Source organism: Sinocyclocheilus anshuiensis, unplaced genomic scaffold (genome assembly GCF_001515605.1).
Source record: "Sinocyclocheilus anshuiensis isolate Anshui unplaced genomic scaffold, SAMN03320099.WGS_v1.1 scaffold728, whole genome shotgun sequence".
NCBI classification, from domain to species: Eukaryota; Metazoa; Chordata; class Actinopteri; order Cypriniformes; family Cyprinidae; genus Sinocyclocheilus; species Sinocyclocheilus anshuiensis.
In genome coordinates this window covers 376066-396983 of record NW_015555767.1, presented here as the reverse complement: position 1 = coordinate 396983, position 20918 = coordinate 376066, and the positions used below count along the sequence as shown (strand labels likewise).

The 20918-nt window shown below is 35.9% G+C and overlaps 2 protein-coding genes across 4 annotated transcripts in view; both read right to left on the bottom strand.

The window, feature by feature from the left end:
- Positions 1-1846: 1846 nt before the first annotated feature.
- LOC107674199 (ras-related protein Rab-33B-like) lies at positions 1847-4941 on the bottom strand. 2 transcript variants are annotated; one of them, XM_016468102.1, is made up of 3 exons: positions 4852-4941; positions 4581-4778; positions 1847-2720 (listed from the first exon to the last, which is right to left on the bottom strand). In XM_016468102.1, the coding sequence occupies exons 1-3, from the start codon at positions 4864-4866 to the stop codon at positions 2247-2249; spliced, it is 687 nt and encodes a 228-aa protein (XP_016323588.1). In that variant the 5' UTR covers positions 4867-4941; the 3' UTR covers positions 1847-2246. The 2 variants fall into 2 exon arrangements, with proteins under 2 accessions (XP_016323588.1, XP_016323589.1); XM_016468103.1 differs by lacking the exons at positions 4581-4778; positions 4852-4941 and adding an exon at positions 3267-3303.
- Positions 4942-5299: 358 nt separating this feature from the next.
- LOC107674234 (N-alpha-acetyltransferase 15, NatA auxiliary subunit-like) overlaps positions 5300-20918 on the bottom strand; it is a 20105-nt gene continuing 4486 nt past the window's right edge. Inside the window, exons 2-20 of one of the 2 annotated variants that reach the window (XM_016468151.1) lie at positions 18571-18655; positions 18022-18126; positions 17066-17223; positions 15564-15698; positions 14268-14421; positions 13952-14071; positions 13737-13832; positions 13549-13655; positions 13393-13465; positions 9951-10120; positions 9588-9740; positions 9376-9504; positions 9067-9280; positions 8325-8518; positions 8047-8155; positions 7763-7861; positions 7448-7591; positions 7256-7353; positions 5300-6355 (exon numbers count right to left, since the gene is read on the bottom strand). In XM_016468151.1, coding sequence (XP_016323637.1) covers positions 6155-6355; positions 7256-7353; positions 7448-7591; positions 7763-7861; positions 8047-8155; positions 8325-8518; positions 9067-9280; positions 9376-9504; positions 9588-9740; positions 9951-10120; positions 13393-13465; positions 13549-13655; positions 13737-13832; positions 13952-14071; positions 14268-14421; positions 15564-15698; positions 17066-17223; positions 18022-18126; positions 18571-18655 — 2544 coding nt within the window. In that variant the 3' untranslated portion in view covers positions 5300-6154. Of the gene's footprint in view, positions 6356-7255; positions 7354-7447; positions 7592-7762; positions 7862-8046; positions 8156-8324; positions 8519-9066; positions 9281-9375; positions 9505-9587; positions 9741-9950; positions 10121-13392; positions 13466-13548; positions 13656-13736; positions 13833-13951; positions 14072-14267; positions 14422-15563; positions 15699-17065; positions 17224-18021; positions 18127-18534; positions 18656-20918 lie in introns of those variants that run through there. The other variant, XM_016468152.1, reaches the window with a different exon arrangement.

Below are 20918 nucleotides of genomic sequence, written 5' to 3'. Positions count from 1 at the left end.
TCCTAATGATTTTTGGCATAAAAGAAAAATCTATAATTTTGACCCATACAATGTATTTTTGGCTTTTGCTAAAAATATACCCCAGCGACTTCGGACTGGTTTTGTGGTCCATGGTCACATATGATATATCCAAAAATATATTATGGCAAAGGTGTTTGTAACTTAAGACAAATGTTTGCTTTTGAGATGTGTTTGTGATATTTTGAATGCAGTACTTCATTTAGCAAGAGATGTGAGGCATTTTGCATTTTGTGTGTGCAATTCTTGGATTTGTGTGTAAAGTTTTGAAAAAAAGAGGCACATTTTTGAAAATGTAAGCAGTTGAAAAAAACTGTAAATACCTTGTAAAAAAATGGGGTATATTAATTTGTGCTGAGATGAAACAGCTCTACACAAAACACAACATAATGGACATGATTATTCTTGCATAATAAACAAGGATGCCTATTTTTTTTTTGCTTCATATAACCAACTTAACTGTAGTTAATGTCCAGCTTAGCGTTTCTTTTTAGGCCCATATGTATATAGTAGCTAATTTGTATTTTGATGGACAGAAGTCAGGTATGCGACTGGAGGCTCCTGAGAAGCACGATTGTTAAGTTCTGTTATAGTTTTATTTCATTTAAATATGTTATTTATATAGTAATATATATATATATATATATATATATAACTAAAATAATATATTTTAAATATTTAAATGTTGTATTTTTAAATATATTTTCAATAATATACAAAAAATGGTCAAAAATATATTGGTAGAAAATATATTTACACAAATATATTTTGAAACATATTTTAGCAAATGTACTTTTTTATGGGAAGCTTCAGTAAGATAATTGACTCATCGGAAGTTATCTTAAATGATGACTGAAAGAAAAGTAGAAAGATGAACAACGAATCAATTTAAATCTCATGTTTATTTAATTGCACAAATACTAAGTTAAACAGTCAAAAGGTTTAGTGATCAGATTAAATATTAAACAATGAAAAGAGTTCTTACACTGAAAGGCTGGATAAGCATACTCACAAACCCACATGATAAAACAGAAACTGCACTAAGAACGCTAAGATAATATATATAAATAAAAGAAAAAAAAATGAAAATTAGTTTGAAAGCATGCTCAGAATGACTGTGATTCTGGTCAGAACACAACTCGTTGCACAATGAGCAAAATTAATAGCTTATTTGTGAATATATTTGTTCATTTCCAACCTAATCCACTAAATTTGGTACATTTATTTCAATGACACAGAAACATCTATTCTGTTGATTATTATCCTCGCTCCTTTTTTCAGTCGAGTTGGATGTGCTACCTGTCAAGTGCTAGTTTGTATAGCTCTAAATGTAAGCCTCTGTTTTTATACTTGCCAAATTATTTAAAAATGACTAACGCTGATAATTGAAGAGAATATTAAATATTTGCAAACATAAATTGGATGTTTTTACACAAATATTGGTGTCACTCTGGCATCTACAGATGAAAAAGAAAGTGTGGTAAGCTGAGGAAACGAAACATTTTCTGGCACATCTCTTTTCCAATGCACTGCATTATTGGAAGCCTCAAAAAGAAGAGGAAAAAATGGCAGATGTTTCTTTTTGGTCAGTATCAAGCAGATAGTCAGCTGCACTTGAACTATGATTGGTTGCTGAGAGTTTGGCTCCATTAACAAGATGTTTACTGGAACAACCTGAATTATGATCATATCTTAAATCTTTACTGCATCTACATTTGCTCCTCTTCATACCTCGCCTTCCTTTCTGCTTCCCAATCATTCAATAATTTGAGTAGAAAGTTGTAAAGAGAAAAAGAACAAAGAACCAAAAAGAACAAAGAGACACTTTTATTAATTTACTGAATCATACAAACACTTTGCTACCTGTAAATACAATATATTTGAATTGTTTTATATGGATGTTAGTCACTATAGCCTAAACCCAGTGCAAAGAGCAGCAAGTACAAGTGAAGATTCAGCGGTCAGGAAAACCCCAGAGAAACTCTCAAATCTCACTGTCTTGCAATTTGTTTCATTATAAGGCATTTCTTCATACAGATTATGTTGTGTTAAGTAACCTAGACCTTGTCTACCAAACCAAGATGGCCAGAGGACTATAAAAATCCAAATGGCAATTGCCATTTAAACCAGCATTCATACTATCACACATAGAGACCAAAGTACCTACTGTTATTTTCTATGCCTCTTTTAGTGGATATACTAAAATAACTCTCGAGTTCATCCATCCATTAGCAGATGCAGGCCCATTTCTTCTTGCTCTCTTGTGCTGTTATGACTCTTGCTGGGATATTGAAGCTCTCAGATCTGCAGTGTAATACACATTCGTTCACACTCTCCCTTCTCTGGCTCTTCAACCTCTGTGCCAATGTCACAAAGATGCTGTCCACCTGGTCCCCTTTGGGACCTTTGGCTGAAGTAAGATAAAAAGACATTCCGTGGACTTCAGCCAAGTGACGAGCCTGGACGATTAACACAGAAGCAGTCGTCGAAGTGACCAGATCGGCCTTGTTGCAAACGAGGGCACGGGGTATATCCAGACCAAGAGAGTGCTGACGGCACTCGTCCATCCACAAGGGAAGATTGCAGAAACTAGTGGGGTTAGTGACATCAAAGACAAAGACAATTCCGTGCACATTGCGATAGTAGTGCTGCACCATGCTTTTACGAAAACGCTCCTGACCTGCCGTGTCCCAGAGCTGCATCTGAGGTGAGACAGAAAAGGAAGAGATTCATATTTTTGTATACTTGGAATTTAACTTATGACCTTGCCGTTGCTAGTGACATGCTTTACCATTTGAGCTATAGAATCATTGAAAACTGAAATTAAATCTCCATAGGGTTAATCTGACCTAAGGGCAGTGCTGGGTAGGTTACTTACAAATTATAGTCCGTTACTGATTCCAAATTATCTGACAAAAATTGTAGTTAGTAACGTAATCCATTACATTGCACATTTAAGTAATATAATCGGACTCCTTTTTGATCACTTGCGACCTAACTTGTTAATCACATTGATTTAAATAGGATAAAACTATCATATTGATGCAAAAATGCAAAGAGATTGAAAATATTAATTGTTAAATTAAGAAAATGAAGCATTAAACATTACGTCAAGGTTTCATAAAATGAGGTTCACGCAGGAACTGCAGGGGTTTGTGAGTTTAAATGAAAAGCTAATAGTTAAATCATGAAAAATGTAGAATTAAAATAAATCTTTAAAATAAAAATAAAATATTTTATTTGTTTACCTGCATGTCATGTGGCCATTAACCAACGTCAGAGAACCGTGAACATGCAAATGTGTTATTCATATATGACCTTAAAAAAAATTGGGAATCCCTGCATTACATGCAAATAAGAAATAATGTACATTTTTTGCATTTTAATGTGTTTGAAAGACAAAAGCCTTCCAAGGACAAAGACTTTTGTGAATAATATGTAATCATGTAATCAATAAAAAAGTAAGTGTAGCCTACTCTGATTACGAGTATTTTAAAATGTAATATAATCTAATTACAAGTACTTATTAAAACCTACTTTAAAAAATATATATATATAATTATGTAATCCAGTTTACACTGGGCTATAATAATGAAAAGTTGTATTTTTTTATACACACATAAATACTGCAAAGCAAAAGCAAATCTGATTAATTCATATCACAAGAGGAACATGCGAACAAATATGACAGTAAGATGTTCACAGAAGACAGACCCATAAACAACAGTGCTGCATTGACTTTGCAGAAGTAGAAAATGCCAATGTACTGCTGAAGTCTAGACAACATCTTAAAATTAACATGACATACTTAAATCACAAACTTAATTTGTTCTTAGACAGGCAAATGTACTCAAACGTAATGTAATGTGGTTATCTTTAAGGCAGTTGTTGTTTAATGTTTGTGCATAGGACTATTTTTCTTAAAAGTGAAGTTCAATTCCTCATTTTGAAGCTCAGAAAAGATCACAACAAAACGGTGAAATCCCACGTTTTGCTCTTGTTCCTCTATGGGATTCACACGCAATAAATCTTATCTACCACTTAAAAATTATAGAAGTAAACATTTACGTCGGTTATTGAATTGACATCAGAGCCGGTAAATCCAAATTCTTCAGTTTACGAGTCAACAATTCACGGAGTAACTAGAGCAATGTCTCTTTCGAACAAGTCAAATTCATTCAATTTAAACGATGAGTAACCCGATATTAAGAGGATTTGTGTAACGCTACATATGATTCAGTTTATGGGGTGAAAAGTTAATTTAACCGTTACAAATAAACCGTTCTGATAATGATTGACTTGATTAAAAACACAAAAATTACACAGAACACCTCTCCAGCCACGTGATGTTGAGATTTTACAGCACGACGTAAAATCTCGTCTTTTTCCTTTTAAACGCCGTTCGAAAGAACCGATTCGTGATGAATGAAATCGCGTTTTTGGAACGATTTTATTGCACCGCCTAAATTAGCTTTATGCATCCTAGCAACATTTTGTAATTAGCTCACAATATAAACGTGTTTCATAATAAACCAAAATACCGTTAAACTTAGAAGTCTTACTTTGATTTTCTCGCCTTCGATCTCAAGAAGTTTCTCACGAAAATCCACCCCGATTGTAGCCTCCGTTCTGCTGGGAAACTGTCCGTTGCAGAAGCGGTGAGTCAGACAGGTCTTACCGACACCGGCATCTCCAATCACAATTATCTTACAGGTACGACGGCAGCGCACCGGGTTACCGGTCGATGAACCGGAGCTCTCAGACAGGTCTTACCGACACCGGCATCTCCAATCACAATTATCTTACAGGTACGACGGCAGCGCACCAATCGTCTATGGACGAATCCATCTACAGTTCCAGTGGCGAAACAAACATGTGAAATGGATGTTAAAAGGAGGCTAAATGTTCAGAGCACTCCTCACATGCCCATGACTGATGGTTAGATTAGAAGAACTTCCCCTTTAAATAAGAGAAACTTGGACTCGTTTTCAAAGACCACCCTTCATAAGACGTCAAAGCACGTAATTTAAGTAAATTTAAGCTTCTCTCTCTCTCTTTTACAATATAATAAAAACACAAGTATTCATTGCATGCATGAATTCATGTATGCAATTATGCATACAATAAAAGGGGGTAAGAACCGTTTTTAAAATGGTAGTCTGACATCCAGCTTGGACAGAAACCAAAACAGCCCACAGTTATTTCATATCCCTCAGTAGTTAGAACGGTTTCTAGTGTAATTGAGGCAAAGTATGCTTATCTATGTTATCTACTATGTTTTGAAGACTCTACCAATGTCAATGTGAAGGAACAGTGATGTGCATGGACTGGTGCCAAATGTGTGCTCTCACGATTTTTTTATTACAAAAAATCTATCATACAACAAACTCTTCTTTGAACACTGTAACCCATTTGGATCAAACAGAGTGACAGAATGAAGATGAAGGAGAAAGGGGGGAAAGGGTTTTCTTCTGTCAATTTCACAGGCTCTTGATCACAGTTTACTGTCGTTTGTTGGATACAGCCTCTTCCTTCTTCAAGATATGCAACAAGGAACCTCTACACATGCCGCTTCCCATTATGACATCACTTCCTGTCCATGTCCAGTCTCCCCCCTAAAGTACATCCAACGGTTCAGCTGCCTTTTCACACCAACTCAAACCAGATCTTTTGCACAAGCCACATAACCTTTTTAAGCTTTCATTTTTCATATAAATTACTCTTTAAAACAGGGGAAAGATGGGTTTGAGTGCGCTTCTCTAGCTTGGTTTGTTGACTATGGGATTTGCTCTCGCCATTGCACAAAGTTTGCATTTACAAGACATACTGTATTCAAAATGGGATGCATGTTTGACTAGTTTTCAGTTAGAGAGTAGTCATCAGCAAGGTTAAAAAAGTAAAATGGGCAATTTATTCTCTCCGCCCCCCAACACTCCGCCTCTTCTTCTTCCTCCACTCCAAAACACAGTCATTGTCTGTTAGTCCTAACTGCAATTTCTGGGGGCATAGAAGATCGCAGGAAGTTCCTCACAGAATCGCATTAGTCAACTGCAACCATCTCGGGTGTTTGACAGTGGCGGTGCCACACCGCTTCCCATTCCACCTCCTCCCTCAGTCCTTCACCCTCTTCAGATCTTCACATATCATTGGCCAGCTCCTCAGTTTCTGTGGAGACGTCTCCATTGACCGCAATCTTCATGTTTTCCTCGTAGCCTGGAGGCATGAAGGCCAGCGTATAGGGGTAGATCTTAAGACACTCCGCTCGGTATAACTCTGCGGTTTCCTTAGCCTCTCCGAGGCTGCCATCACGCAGGCTTTCCAAAACCTCTGTACAGATCTGCAAAAATGAAATAGTAATATAAGCATGTAATATACTAGGGTTTCCCAATTGGGGGTTTGCGAAGGACATCAGCTTTCAAAAAACAAAAACAAAAAAAACAGAAAACTGTGGTCAATTCAGTATTGTGAAGGAAATCACAAAGTTGTTTTACACTACTTACCCAAACATTTCCATTCTTACCACTTTTTATACATTAACCAGCTAGTAAAATCCTCTTAAAGGGGTCATATGATGTTGCTAAAAATAACATTATTTTGTGTATTTGGTGTAATGAAATGTGTTTAAGGATCAAAAACACATTATTTTCCACATACTGTACATTATTGTTTCTCCTCTATGCCCCTCCTTTCTGAAACGTGTCTATTCTTACAAAGCTCATCGGTCTGAAAAGCGAGAATGAAAACGTACTTACAGTCTGTGAGTCAGAACAGCCGGCATTGTAGTCTACTCTACCAGGAAACAGTCCTCCATAAAATGTGCTGCACACATCTGAATATTTGGGTTGAACTGTTCTGGAACAGTGTTGTAAATACGACTTAACCACTGATTTCTAGTCGCGTCTTCTTTTGGAAGGCCAAACAAAGTAGTTTCGCTTTCACAACGAAAACACAGCGTCTTCACAACATGGCAGCGGCAGTGGCAGCAACAATACACGTGTGACCATTTGGATGGCGTTATGCAAATCTTCCCACATCGTGACGTAGACATGTGGGGGCATGTTTAAATTAGCCGTTTTGGTAGGGCGTGGACCAGTCTTAACTTTTATAAAGAATATCTCTTTGGGTTTGAGACTTTAGGGATCTTATCTATTCACGAACAGCTTCCAGCTCCAAAGAAAAAGGAAAACTTGAAATCGCATCATATGACCTTTTTAAGGTCATGTAGCCCATTATGTACCTGAATATTTCTGTTGTTCAGTGATTCATCAAGTGCTATAGCCAGTTCCACCGCTTTCTTCTGTGTTGAAGGGTCTAAGTAGAACATCATTTTGGCAGCTGTAAAGCAAGAAAAAAAGGTGAAATTGAACATTGAACATGAAAAAGTAGCAGTTTGAAAGTTGTGAGCACATAAAGTGTTGTGTATGTGCACCTGCTACTCGATGAGGGATGGAATTGAAGTACTTGGTGAGGAAAGCCTGGTTGAAGCTCTTTGCATTACTTTCCCCAAACAGCCTGGAGATTTCCTGCTTGAGAACCATGCTGACCGATTCTGCTAGGTCTTTACTTTCGGACACTGTTAGCCAATCAACAGGAACACATTACCAACCAAATTTGCAATTCAACCAACGCATGGAGGTGAACATGGTGTCAAAAGCAACAAATTAAGACATAATAGTGACTGATTGATAAAATGTAAAGAAAATACAACCAAACTAATAGCAAGAGGCACCCTGGGTTCACTCACCTCCTTTAAAGAAGCGCACTAGACACTGGTGAAGCCAAGGGTGGTCCGGGTCTATTGCATAAGCCCTCTTCACTGACTGCAGCATTAACAGGTACTTTTCTGTGAGGAAATTGAGGACAAGGAACACTGAAATTATGCAGCTATTCAAGTTGAGATGTAGCAACAGATAATTTGTTTCGTATTCTGACGTTCATCCAAGAGAAATGGATTATTAAAAAAGGAAAACTATTATTAGACTGTACAAATGGAGATGAGAATGGAGTTCAGAGATGTAATGCATGTACCTTTCCTAAAGTAGATCTCAAAGGCCAGAAGGTGTGTGTCTATCTTATTCTTCACCAAGTTTTTCAAGGGTGTCAGAAACTTTACAGCTTCATCTAATGGGTTCTCCACCTTAAAAATGAAAGAGAAACAAAATATTTTTTGTCCAAGCACAAAGAACAGGCTTCGAGTTTCTTCGAATTTCCCCTTGGTATTCCTACTAAAGAGATGAACTGTGCTGAAAATCTTTCAGATGAAGAATTCCCCACTTTCACAAACATTCCTCTCAAAACAAACACACCCTGGCCAGTTTCTCTGGTATAAGTTCCTCTTTAGGTCCGCCGATCTCTTCGTCATCATCCTCTTTTTTCTTTTTCTGGTTCTTTAACTGTTTCTCTTTCTCCGCGTTCTTTTTTTCTTCCTCCAGCTGTGCTTTCTTCTGTGCTCTCCGTTGCTTGTTCCTTAACTTCTTCAGTTCTTTGTCAGTCAGGTTCCCTGTTTGGAAAACCCAAGCAACATTGAGCACACTTCTTTTTAAAGTAAACATATACAGGCTTGCTTCAGTTTATGGAGGCCCGTTTCTGGCATGGAATAATCAAGGTAATTGCAACTTTTTCCCCCTCACACAATTCGGACTGTTTTCTCACAATTTAATTTAAAATACTTTTTTCTCAGAACTGTGAGAAAACGGTCTGAGAAAAAACGAATTGCAAAATAAACACTTTGGAAAATAAACTCAAAATTGCTAAATACAAACTCGGAATTCTGACTTTGTTTCTTTAAATACTAAGCCTACATCTCATAATTCTAACTTTTCCCCCCTCTGAATTCTGAGTTTACATCTCGCAATTCAGTTTTGTCATTTCCACCACAGAACAAAAAATACTAAATTAATTGTGACTTTTTCATCTCACTATTCAGACTTTTCCCCCCTCACAATTCTACAAGGATAAAAGTCAGAATTGTGAGATGAAAAAGTCACAGTTACCTTCATTTTTTAATCTGTAGCAGAATCTGGCTTCCATAGATTTATGGCATATTACCGGTATCAGCCTGTAGTTCCTTGCTGTCATCCGTTAACGGGTTGTCATGCAGGTTGAGGTAGATTTGGATTGCGGTTTGTGAGGCTTTGAAGTAGAATGGGTGCATACGTAACACGTCCTCCAGTTTAAGCAGGTCCACATAGGAACGCAGCGTCATCTTCCGCATACAGTACGTATGGAAGTCAAACTGGTCATCTGTTATCTCTACAAAGTGCTGTTATGAACGAATGTGAGAGCGAAGTAATCAGATGAGGAGGTAAAATCAGCACACAAATACCATGATATAATGACAAAGCAAAAATGACTGACCCTTTCAATCTCATGGCATTTTTTCAGCGCTTCTCCATATTTCTTCATTGATTTATAGGCCAGAGCACATTCAGTCTGGAACCACATGCACTGCATCTCATTCAGATTCTCTACCGCAGACGCTCCCTCCTGAGAGAGAGGAACAGAGCAGTTACACACAAAACACCGGTGAGTAGAATATATACACGAAAGTACACACACATTTCCCTTACCCTTGTGAACTTGGCGCACATTTCCTCAGCCTCCTTGACCAGACCTGCTTTAAGCAGGTACTTGGCGCATTTAGAGTTAATAAAACGGTCTGCTGTGTCCAGGGCCTGAGCTTCGTCCATCCAACGAGCTGCTTCCCGGATGTTCCCAGCATGCTGAGTGAGGAAAATACAAACGGGACCCAATGGAGCCGGGATATGACAATCAAATGACTGAACCCACCTAATTATTCTGCATTTCTTTTAATTAGTCACACTGTTTGGTGAGACACAGCTGTTGCAATCATCGCTTCAATTAGCATACTGCGATTTGAATTAAAAGAATTTCCAAAATGGTAATTGTATGCAATGTGTTTTGGACATCACCTTGTATATCTTGGCTTTAATGAGGAAGAGCTCTATCAGAGTAGGTGTGCTCTCAATGGCAGCATTGATGTAGTCGAGAGCCATGGTGTGCTGGCTGATCTGATCAAAGTGTTGAGCCAGGAAATACTGCACCCAGAGTAATGTAGTGGGCGGCTCTTCCTTGCCATCATCTATATGTAAACATCAAAAGAACCAATCAGGTAATACTAATGCACTAACACATCAGGTGGCTCACCAAAGCGTCAAATTTTTCATCATTTAATTTCTCCATAATTTCCAATTATAATGTTTGTTTAAAAAAAAAAAAAGTATATATATATCTGGGCTCGACAATAAGGACTGCCAGATGGCACGGGGTCAGCGTGAAAGACTTGGGACAGTTCACAGATTTGTCATTGGCCCGATCGGGCCACTGCTGCATTGTCACAAAAGATTAGCATTTGCACGTGTTTTTATGGACAAAATGCTGCACATTTCTTTGTGAAATTGAAATATAACACTATAATAATATACAGTACTAATATAGCACTTGCATATTATTGCTCTTTTGTTGGTTTTGATTGCTTCTATTGTCCTCATTTGTAAGTCACTTTGGATAAAACTGTCTGCTAAATAACTAAATTTAAATATACTTTAAAATGTAAGTAACAAAACTAAATTGAAATTTTAAAACAAGCCCCAAATCAAATAAATAAGTAACACAAATAAATCTCTTCATATAAACAAAATAAGGCTTTGTCTGTGCTCTTTCCATTTACAATGAGAGGCAACCACTGCATTTTAATCATGATCCAAACAAAGATGCTGCATACATGAGCAGTTTTTAATCTAAATAAAATTGTATAATTCCGAAATTTGAAGCAAAAACAGAATTGTTTGACTTCAGTTTTGTGAAACTATACATAAAAAATATCTGCATGAAACAGCGGATGAGCTGAATGAGACGCAGATTCACTCTCTGCCAGCAGGTGGCGCTTAAAGCGTTTCCTTGGTTTCCGCTGTAAACACAGCAGAGCTGCAGTCATGAACTTTAATATGCATTATGCAGAGGCAAGACGAAAAGAAAAAATAGCATCTAAACTTTTCTAAAGACAGTAAGTTCCCCTCAGACATACATTCATATAAACTCCTACACCTAAATGAATCGCGATTTGTTTAGCATCTCAACCGATTTAAATTGTCACATATTTGAATCGATTTTCAACCGGCTCGCGGTACATCCCTAGTTAATATATATTTAATTTACACAGTGGAGTACAGATGCACCATTCGACTGGCCATTTTTTGTTTTATTTCAACCGATTTCCGTTCCGGGCTTGCATACAAACTGCACTGCAATCATAGTTCAAAATGTCATTTGTGTGTAAATATTACTTTGTGTGTAAACGGATGTTGACACTGAAGACAGACGCAAATATTAGTAAACACTGTAGCAGGCAGAGCAAGAGCACTGTTCACAATGAGCAAAATATTGAAAGAAAATCCTAAATGTTGAATTAGGGGTTTATATGAATGTATCTCTGTGGGGAACTGACTTTCTTCAGAAAAGTTTACATGGTGTTTTATGGATTTACGGTAATAAGTACAGCGGGAACCAAGGAAGTGCTGTTCCATAAGCACCACCTGCTGTCAGAGAGTGAACTTGCATTCTCATTCAGCCCATCTGCTGTTTTTCAGAAAGCATCATTTCATTTGTATATTTGTTCTAAACATTCATTTGTGCTATTGCTTGTAATTTGTTAATTTGTTCTTATTTACTGACTATTCACTTGTCTTTAATAATGTTTGAACTAGGGCTGTGCGATATGGACAAAAAAAACCTATCGCAATTTCTTTGATCAATTTTGCGATTTCGATTTTAATCACGATTTTGACACCCACAGACATGCTTTACAGTCATAAATGCATTCAGTGTGAATTTGAAACATATTTCCAAAAGAAAACCAATTAGAGCTTTATCAAGAAGCTGTAACATGTCTCTAGAACAGACATAAGGCAAAATAATCACTAAGTAAAGGTGTAACAAAATGTCTCTAGAATAGACATATGGCAGAAAAATCCTGTGTCCAGGGATTTTTTTTGCCATGCATTGGTCATAGAGCTCTTTGTGGCGTTGCCTCCGATGTTGAACTAGATTTGTTGCGCCAAGTTCACACGTACTCCGTCTGCAGTGCGTATACAGTGTGTGTATGCAGTGCAGAAGCAGCACGGACTCATTCTTTTTTATACAGGACGCGTTTGAAGTCCGCTCCTGATCCGCGGCTGTTTACCACAAACACAACATTTATCCATTATTTTGATTTCAAATCCAAACGTTGTTTCTGAAAATGCTTTTTCAGCATTGTGATTCTCTTTTATCACAGTACAGTAATACAATCTTACATAGACATTCACGTTTAAACTCAATAAATATAACTTTGTTTAACTACCACCACCACAAGTGCCATCTATTATTGCGTTGTTTATCTAAAAGTGCACTTTTCCTTGTTTTAAATCTAGCCAAAAAGCCATGTGTTGACTGTGAAACAGTAGACTTTAATTATATGCATTTATGGTGTAATTACTACATTTCTGTGTCAATCCATGTTCATTTTTACCGCGAATAATGTGCTGTGCATGCAGCACAGCAGAAATAGACTCCGTGCGGAAACGATCGTGTTCTCGTGCTCCATTTAGGCGCGCTGCATTCTGATTGGTTCGGATAGCATACTGCGGGAGGTCGGGGGCGTGGAAAATCGTGCTGTAAAGCGATTTAGAAATCGAGCATGCTCAAATCGCGATTTTATGACGATTTTGATTAATCGCACAGCCCTAGTTTGAACTTTATAATTATTAGGCTAGTAGTTTTTGCTGTAGTATCAAAATTGGAATCAAGAATTATAAAATGTATTTGGTATCTACAAATTTTGGTGTCATATACGCTTATTAGAATAAAAGATAACATGGGTAAAAAAAAATGACGATAAAAGCAACTTTTTTTGTGGCAGTAAATATTGGCAGGGCAAGTAAAACAAAATATAAATTAAAAAAAAAATAAAATTTCTGGATTTTTTTTTCTCATTTTCTCTCATAGTTGAGGTATACCTATGATGAAAATTACAGGCCTCTCTCATCTTTTTAAGTGGGAGAACTTGCACAATTGGTGGCTGACTAAATACTTTTTTGCCCCACTGTATATAACAAAAATAAACTTAATAAACAAGTAATTTATAGCTTTAAAGAAAAAAAAACATCGAAAAGTGACATTTAAACTGAAGTTTAGTATGAAATTATTGACTTGATAATACAAATTTTGAGGAGGTTTTGTGTTCTGAAAGTTAAAGTACAGATTAATATTTTATTTAAAAAATAAAATAAAATTTGATTCCTCATGACATGGCCCTAATATTTCAAACCATAAAAAAGTAAATAAATGGAATAAAGAAAAAAAATATCACCATACCATCTGGGCTGAACATTCGACTGCTCCGTAAGGACGTTTCAAAACCAACAACTAAGTCTTCAATTATTGACACCTGCAATTTACACAAAATGTGAAAAACACATCTGGACATAAACCCTAGTTAGTATGTTCTGTGTAAGTTGATTATGTCCTCACCTTCTCTTTGTCCTGATAGAGAGATCTGAGTGTGGTGAAGACGGGAGGACAGCCCTTACTGAAGTTCATTCTTAAATATCTATCTAGACACTCCCGAAACTTATCTCCTAAACAATACAGAAACAATTTCATTCAAATACGTACAACTTGCAGAAGAAGCTGATGTATTATTAGGAAACGCTGCCTACCAGACAGGAAGCTGAGTGGTAATCTGAGAGGTACGAGGCCTTTAGGGTATTTCTCCCAGGCCTCCTCATAGATTTTCAGCTTCTCTTCTGTACTTGCTGAAAAAACACCAGAATTGCTGTGTTTTGTTAAATGGTTACTAATGTGTGTATAAGACGAGAGATCAAAAATATGCAGACAAATAATTTTTTTTGTGTGTGTGTGTGTGTGTGTGTACCAGGCTTGAGGGCTTTTTCCAGGCCATGGTAATAAGACCAATTTTCAGGATTTCTCTCCTGTAGTCGCCTGTACACATCTGCCGCCTCCTCAAACCGTTCCAGACTCAACAGCAGCTCCCCTACACATCCACAACACGAAGAGAGAAAATAAAAAGAGAGATCATTTTCCATAGGGCATCACAAACAGGAAGTCAATCTGCTAGACAAGCAAAATGTGAATAGGAAAAACTGCATAATGGACAAAATATTATAAAAGCAGAAAAAAAAAAAAGCAAAAATGTGGAAGATGAGGAAGAAAGAGGCGCACTGATGTACCTTTGGTTTCCTCCACGGCCAGTTTATCACAAATCTGTTTCTCGTAGGTGGTGAGATGCTCCAAAGCTTCTCTGAAGAGTCCCGCCTCCCTCAAGACCTGATTCTGATACAGCAGCAGCTCACTGTACTCATAATCCACCTTGTCAGGGGACGTCTGAAAAATCAAACATTCATAAACATCGTAAGAAACAAATACAGAAAGGATTTGTTGTGTAAACTAATCCCTCCGAAGCACTATATAACAGTTAGGAATCTTTTATTTAGCCTGCCAACTTGTAGTTTCCAGTTGTGCTAGAAACCAATGAGAGGAAGTAAGCGTCTTATCTTGGACGCCACAACAATCGTTTGCCATTGTGTTGCCTGTTGACCTGGAGTGGCAGGTTGACGTCTTCACAATACCTCATTAACCACTCCTGTGACCTCTGTCCCTGTTCTTTCAAATCTATTCCAAGCAAACAGGGATATAAAAAAAATACATGTACTTTGATACTAAGCTGGATATTTCTTGCATGCTCTGAGAGTGTTTGTGTCTTGATACAATGCAGAAGTGTGCAGAAAATTCCCTCCACTTTCATATCAAATCTCCACTGTCCTATGTAATAAACACAAAACACAGTAAGATAAAAAGTCTGTCCTTAATATTAGTCAAACAACATTATGAAAAAACGTAAATGTCTTTTTTTTTATTTTTGAAAAACTTGAACGAGCATTTAAGTTAATTTAATACTTTTACTTGTTATTGTTAACTAAATTAATTAAAAACTGCTGCATGATTTAAATAAAGCTGATATAAAATAAAACAGAAATATTAGATGAAAAACGAAAATTAGAAATGTTGCCGTGGTTACTAACTGAAATAAATTTAAGCACTAAAATTACTAAAACAAAACTAAATAGAAATATGTAAATACATAAAAAATATAATTTAAAATAAAAAATAAAAACCTAATTAAAAAAACAAATGCACAAAATATAAAAATATTAAAATGAAAACTGAAAATAAAAAAAAAATGAATTTGTACAAATTTATAAATGTGTACAAATAATACTTAATATGACTGGTACATACCATTGTTTTAATTTAATTTGCCTCTGACTTTTCACAATCCATGTTGTTTCAAAGCATATTATATTTAACGTGTTCATTAACATACTTGTTTTCACTATCAAAAATTAGGGTTTAAGATGTTGTTTTCAGTGGTACTGGCATGAACTACTAACATTTTGGTATTGTGACCACCCCACAAAATTGAGAACACAAATCTTGCTGTATCTGCCCGTCATGTCTGCATTTACCTGCTGTGTTTTTCTAAACTCCTCAATGATTTTGGCAGCCATCTCATAGTCCTCCAAGAGGTGATACGCAATGGCGTAGCCAATCCATGACGCTCGCTGGGCTGGCCGCAACTGCAGCAGCTGATACCGGGTCTCCTATAAGAGAGTCAATGCAGTCAGAACAAGGGATTTCTCTGCTGTTAGGATTAAAAGGTTCAAGCTTTATAAAGTTCTTGTTGAATGTAGAGGTGAAATTAGACCCCTTTCAAAATAATGTAACCAAATACCATTTAAAACTACAGAATAACACAGTGGAGCCATATTGCACAAAGCCCAAATCTGAAAGGTTTTCATTTAAGTGATAAAAGCAGGTATCAGAGTAGCCTGAGGGTATGAAACATTAAGCACCCACTTTATCATAGTGCAGAAGACAAAGAAATAAAGACACAAGAGAGGAGAGAGAAGCAAGCTCAAGAGACAGGAAATGAACATTGCTGATTCATAGCCCCCGTATTTGGCCCAACATACACATGCATTGCTTTGTGTTTCACCTCAAAATTGTGCAATAATATGGGGCTATTAATTGCAATAAATATAAATTTTTTCAATATATTTTACATATTAAACAGTAATATTGCAATTTAAGATAACTTTTCTATTTTAACATATTTTAAAATGTATTTTATTTCTGTGAAGGCAAATCTGAATTTTTAGCAGCCATTACTCCAGTTTTCAGTGTCAAATGATTCTTCAGAAATCTTTGTAATATGATTTGGTGCTCATTTTTTAGACATATTTTACAATTATCTCACCTAAATGTTTCCTCACTCAAAGCATTCAAGTTTTTACAGTTTATATAATTGTGTTGATTCACACGACGCAAGGAATCTTGATTTCAAACTCTGAATTGAATTTATTTTAAAGAGAAGTAAACATTCAGTAATAAAATATATAGCATAAACAAATACAGCTGAATAAATATACAATTATAAATTTACTAATATTTTCATAATAAATTTCTTAACATTAATAATATTAATAATAATGATTAGGAAAATCTTAGGATTAGGATAATTATAATTCCTAATAATAATAATAAAAATATTAAGTCTACATTTAGTATTCAGGTACAGAAATACTACAGAAATTGAATAAAGTAATGAAATGTAAAATAACACTGGACAGTCTTCACTCTTACGAACATTATTCACTCAAGAATTGACATCTCTTAAAAAGCTGATTCATTCATGCTATTTGTGAAATTACAGTCTCACAGAAACTTTTCAAAATACTGATTTGATCTTATAATCTGTGTGGATTACTAAAACTACATGCTTTAGTTGATATTGTTTGAGGGAACCTCCCGCATTATAAAGGCAGAAACTGCAGGAAATAGAAATTGTGCGCATTACCCACAATTTCTTTCAAAAGAATCATATTGAACCCAATAAAGAATTGAAAAATTGGGCACCGTACTGTACTGTTCAGCAAATAAAATGAAACGTACTCATACACATACTCACCCTGTAACCCTCCAGGTCTCTCATTTGGATCTGCAAGAGGGAGAGATCTCGAAGGATCTGCAAGTTGTCTTTGTCCCATTTTAGTGCGTTTCTGTAGCATTTAATAGCCTCGTCGTACTTCTTGTCAGACCTCTGGAGCAAACCGTACACATGCCAGCCTGAAAATGTCACATTAAGGACAGCAGGGGAACTTTGCAGAGACACTACAGAGCTGATGACAGTACAATACTGTGCCCAGGACAATCACTAAAATTTGCAAGGCCAGAGACATATATAAAGATCCCCATGCAATATATATTAAGACAGCTATACGTTTAATTTATACTATGGAGAAGGCAGAATGATAGTAAGCAAAAATAAATAAAGTTGCATGAACAACATGTTACAAATTTACATAATTGGCTTATACTACATATTTTCCTCAAGGCCAGTCTCCATTAATAAAAATTCAAGAAAATATCTAACATTAAGCTGACTTGGTCTGTCTTCTGTCTACCCATCCTTAAACCTGAAGAGAAACATCTTCAATTAAATTCAAATAAATATAAGCATTTAAAAAAAAAAAAAAACGTGGTAATGGTGTCTCATGAAGAAAGAACCAATAAAAGGAGGAAGTAATTAATTATATGGTATTATTCTCTGTAAAACACTGGAAGCATTTGACTAGCAGCGAGGAAGCACTGTACTGTGTGTTTGACTCTCTAAACAGTTCATGGGGTCACTGCACATCATAGTCAGACACAGGGCAGGAATCTTGGCAGGGGTCCATCACCCCCACCGGCCGCGACGGGCTTCAAATTGAGACAAATACTGAAGTGCTAATTCTGCTGCTGTGTACATGAGGAAATAAACTCATTCCAACTGCTCCAACACATGGACCATTATCATACTACTGTGTATAAATGTCAAACCGAAAGCTTTCAAATGTGTGTGTTGGTCTCTATATCCAAGGATACAGACATGGCTCTTCAGGTCATTTCGGAGACCTCTGCGGACAAGTTCATAGGCTTCTTCTTTCTTCCCCAGGCAGTTCAGGGTCAGGCCTTTCATCGCCAGTGTCTCTGCAATGATCATAACCTTTACCTTACCCATTAACCCTTAGTAAGCTTACATGGGATAAGTAAACAAGCCCCTACACCTTTCACTCAAGAATGTTTTATGTTGAAGACAATCAAATTTCAGCTGATAACTTTGATTATATCATTGCAGTATAAAAATATACAAATATGTATGTTTTTATGCAGTATTAATGTGCCAGACTGAAATTTGGCTATTTTGAAATGATCAGTATCCATGATAACAGCCTTATTGGTCATTCTGCCCAGTCACCACTCATTTTTGTCTTGTCAACGGACATGGATATGACATGTTCGAGTGAATATTGTTTAGAATATGTTAATTTCAATTCATTTAGATTTGTGTCCATGTTATTCAGATTAAATTGTATAGGCAGTGAAATCCGAGTGTACCTGTATGTCAAGAACTCTTCCAGGTGGGGTTCTTACCTCCATGTTCTGAGAATTTGGGATTGGAGAGAATCTGTTTGCAGAATTTCAGTCCATTTCTGTACTGCTTGTGTTCATAACATCTCTGATGACATAAAGAGAGATTAAAAAAATAAATACTTACAATTTACAAAAAAACAAACTTCTAGGACAGTGTTGTTGTTGTTGTTAACTAAAACTTTTAAAATAATTATCTTTGATTGAAATGAAGGTGAAAAAAAATATCTCTGAAAATAAACATCTCAAAAACTAGAAATGTATAGTATTGGCAACTAACCGATGTACTAAAATTAAAAATGAAATAAAAACACATGAAAGCTAAATTGAAATAATAAAAAGAAAAACATTATAAATGTGCATTCCTAAATACTAAAACTTGAATCAAAATTAAATCTAAAAAAAAAACAAAAGAAATAAAATAAAAATAAATAAATACAATTCAAAATAACAAAATACTAGTATATTAAAATACTATCATATAATACTATATAAATATAACTAAAATAGGCTATTTTTTTATGTTGGCAATTAAGAGTTCTGGTAATTAAAAAAAAGAAAGAAAAGCCAATGTATGCGATGAATGTATATACAGAAGAAAATTCACTTTTTTTTAAGATTACTTTCATGATTTTTATATTACATGTATTCATTTTATATTCATTTGAACTTTAGTCACTTATGGCTAGTGCTTTCTAAAGGCAATCCATGGCAGGCTAAACTTGATACACACACACAATTGCGCTATCCCCTGCAAACTATGTAAATGATGGTAATTTACTCTGAGCAGTTCTATTTGGAGCAGCTTCTGTTTCCTCTTTATTACACAGGCCTCTGCTCAGCCAGCAGGTGGTGAGATCACTATCATCACTTCATTCTGTCAGCAAATCTGGAATCTGCTTTTCCACATTCAATACAGCACTACAGAATCAGTGACTTCAGATCAGTTCAGGGCATCCTATATACCACAACCTTAAAAACAGAGGCTTTGGAATCTATTAAGACAGCAGCCCCCACAATATGACATGATTTCAGATGCTAAAAACTTTGTGTTAGGGGCTTAGCACAATAGAACAATGAATTCAAAATGTTAAAGTACACCACCTACTCCAGTTTCCTATGGAAATGCAAACAATCTAGCTTCTCTTAATAGATTAATTATTTTAAGCTTCTTATATAGTTATTATAAAGTCATACATTATGATGTGTCACACATCAGAGATGGAAACAAAATATTCAACTATAAGCCAAAGAGGAAATTTCAGAAGCAAAGCATGTTTTTACATTTTGATGAAAGACAAATGTTTATTTCTTTGAAATAACATGCCCAGATTAATTTTTGCAAAATAACACCAGGAACATTAAGGAATATTAAGTAAAGGGGTGGTCTAATGCCATTTCATGCATTCTGACTTATTTACACTGTTAAAGAATTGGATTCTCATGCTAAACATGGCCAAAGTTTAAACAAATGAGTTGGACGAGTATTTCTGTGCCACATACACTCCTTCAGGGTTCGTGTAAGTTTAGGAAAGTAGATAGATAGATAGATAGATAGATAGATAGATAGAAGAGATCGACCGATAATCGGTTTTATCAATATTTTTTTCACATATGAGGGCTCTACAGTGCGACTGAAAACTACTGCGTGCGACTATGAAAAATTTTTAGGAGCACCAGTGCGACTGACCCGATCATCATCATATTTGTGATTGCGCTCAGGGGAGCTTCAAATGTTTCTATGTGTTTTTGCAGCGTTGAGTAATGTATCACAGACATATCTCACGAATCCTTTCATAAGCAAAGTGTAGACAGGGTGTAAATAAGAGATTCATTGTGCAGTGTAGAGAGCTTCGTTGATTATAAATGTGAGATCGCAATGAACTAAGATGAGTGACAGCTTTTAATGATTTTCAAGGGAGTTTGTAGATGTGATACTGATTAAATACAACAGTTCAATAAACAAGAAGTTGATATTAAGTGACTTACATTGTCTGACTATAACACTATTGACTGATTTTGCTCTATTTCGTGTGTCGAAAATAGATTAAAACAAAGACACAGCGGAGCCGCTGCGCATCTCCATTCAAACACAGCAGTATATCGTTTATGAATGAACAGGCTTTTTTAACGAATCTAATGAGTCAGTGACTCATGATTTCCCATTCATAAAGACAGTCACTTGCTTCATTCCTCGAATCGAATGAATCAACTGAATGAATGATTCAGTGATAAAATCTGTGACTTGCTGCCACCTACTGGCAGTTTTAGTTTAATTTTTAAAGTATCTTTTCAGTTATTTAAATCATTTAATATTTCTATATTCAAAATGTTATATTTAAAACATTAAT

What these genes read in the sequence shown, in the direction of transcription:
- LOC107674199 (XM_016468102.1), bottom strand. An exon ending in TCGAAGGCGAGAAAATCAAA is followed by an intron (nt 2,721 to 4,580) that starts GTAAGACTTCTA and finishes GTCTCACCTCAG; the next exon opens with ATGCAGCTCTGGGACACGGC.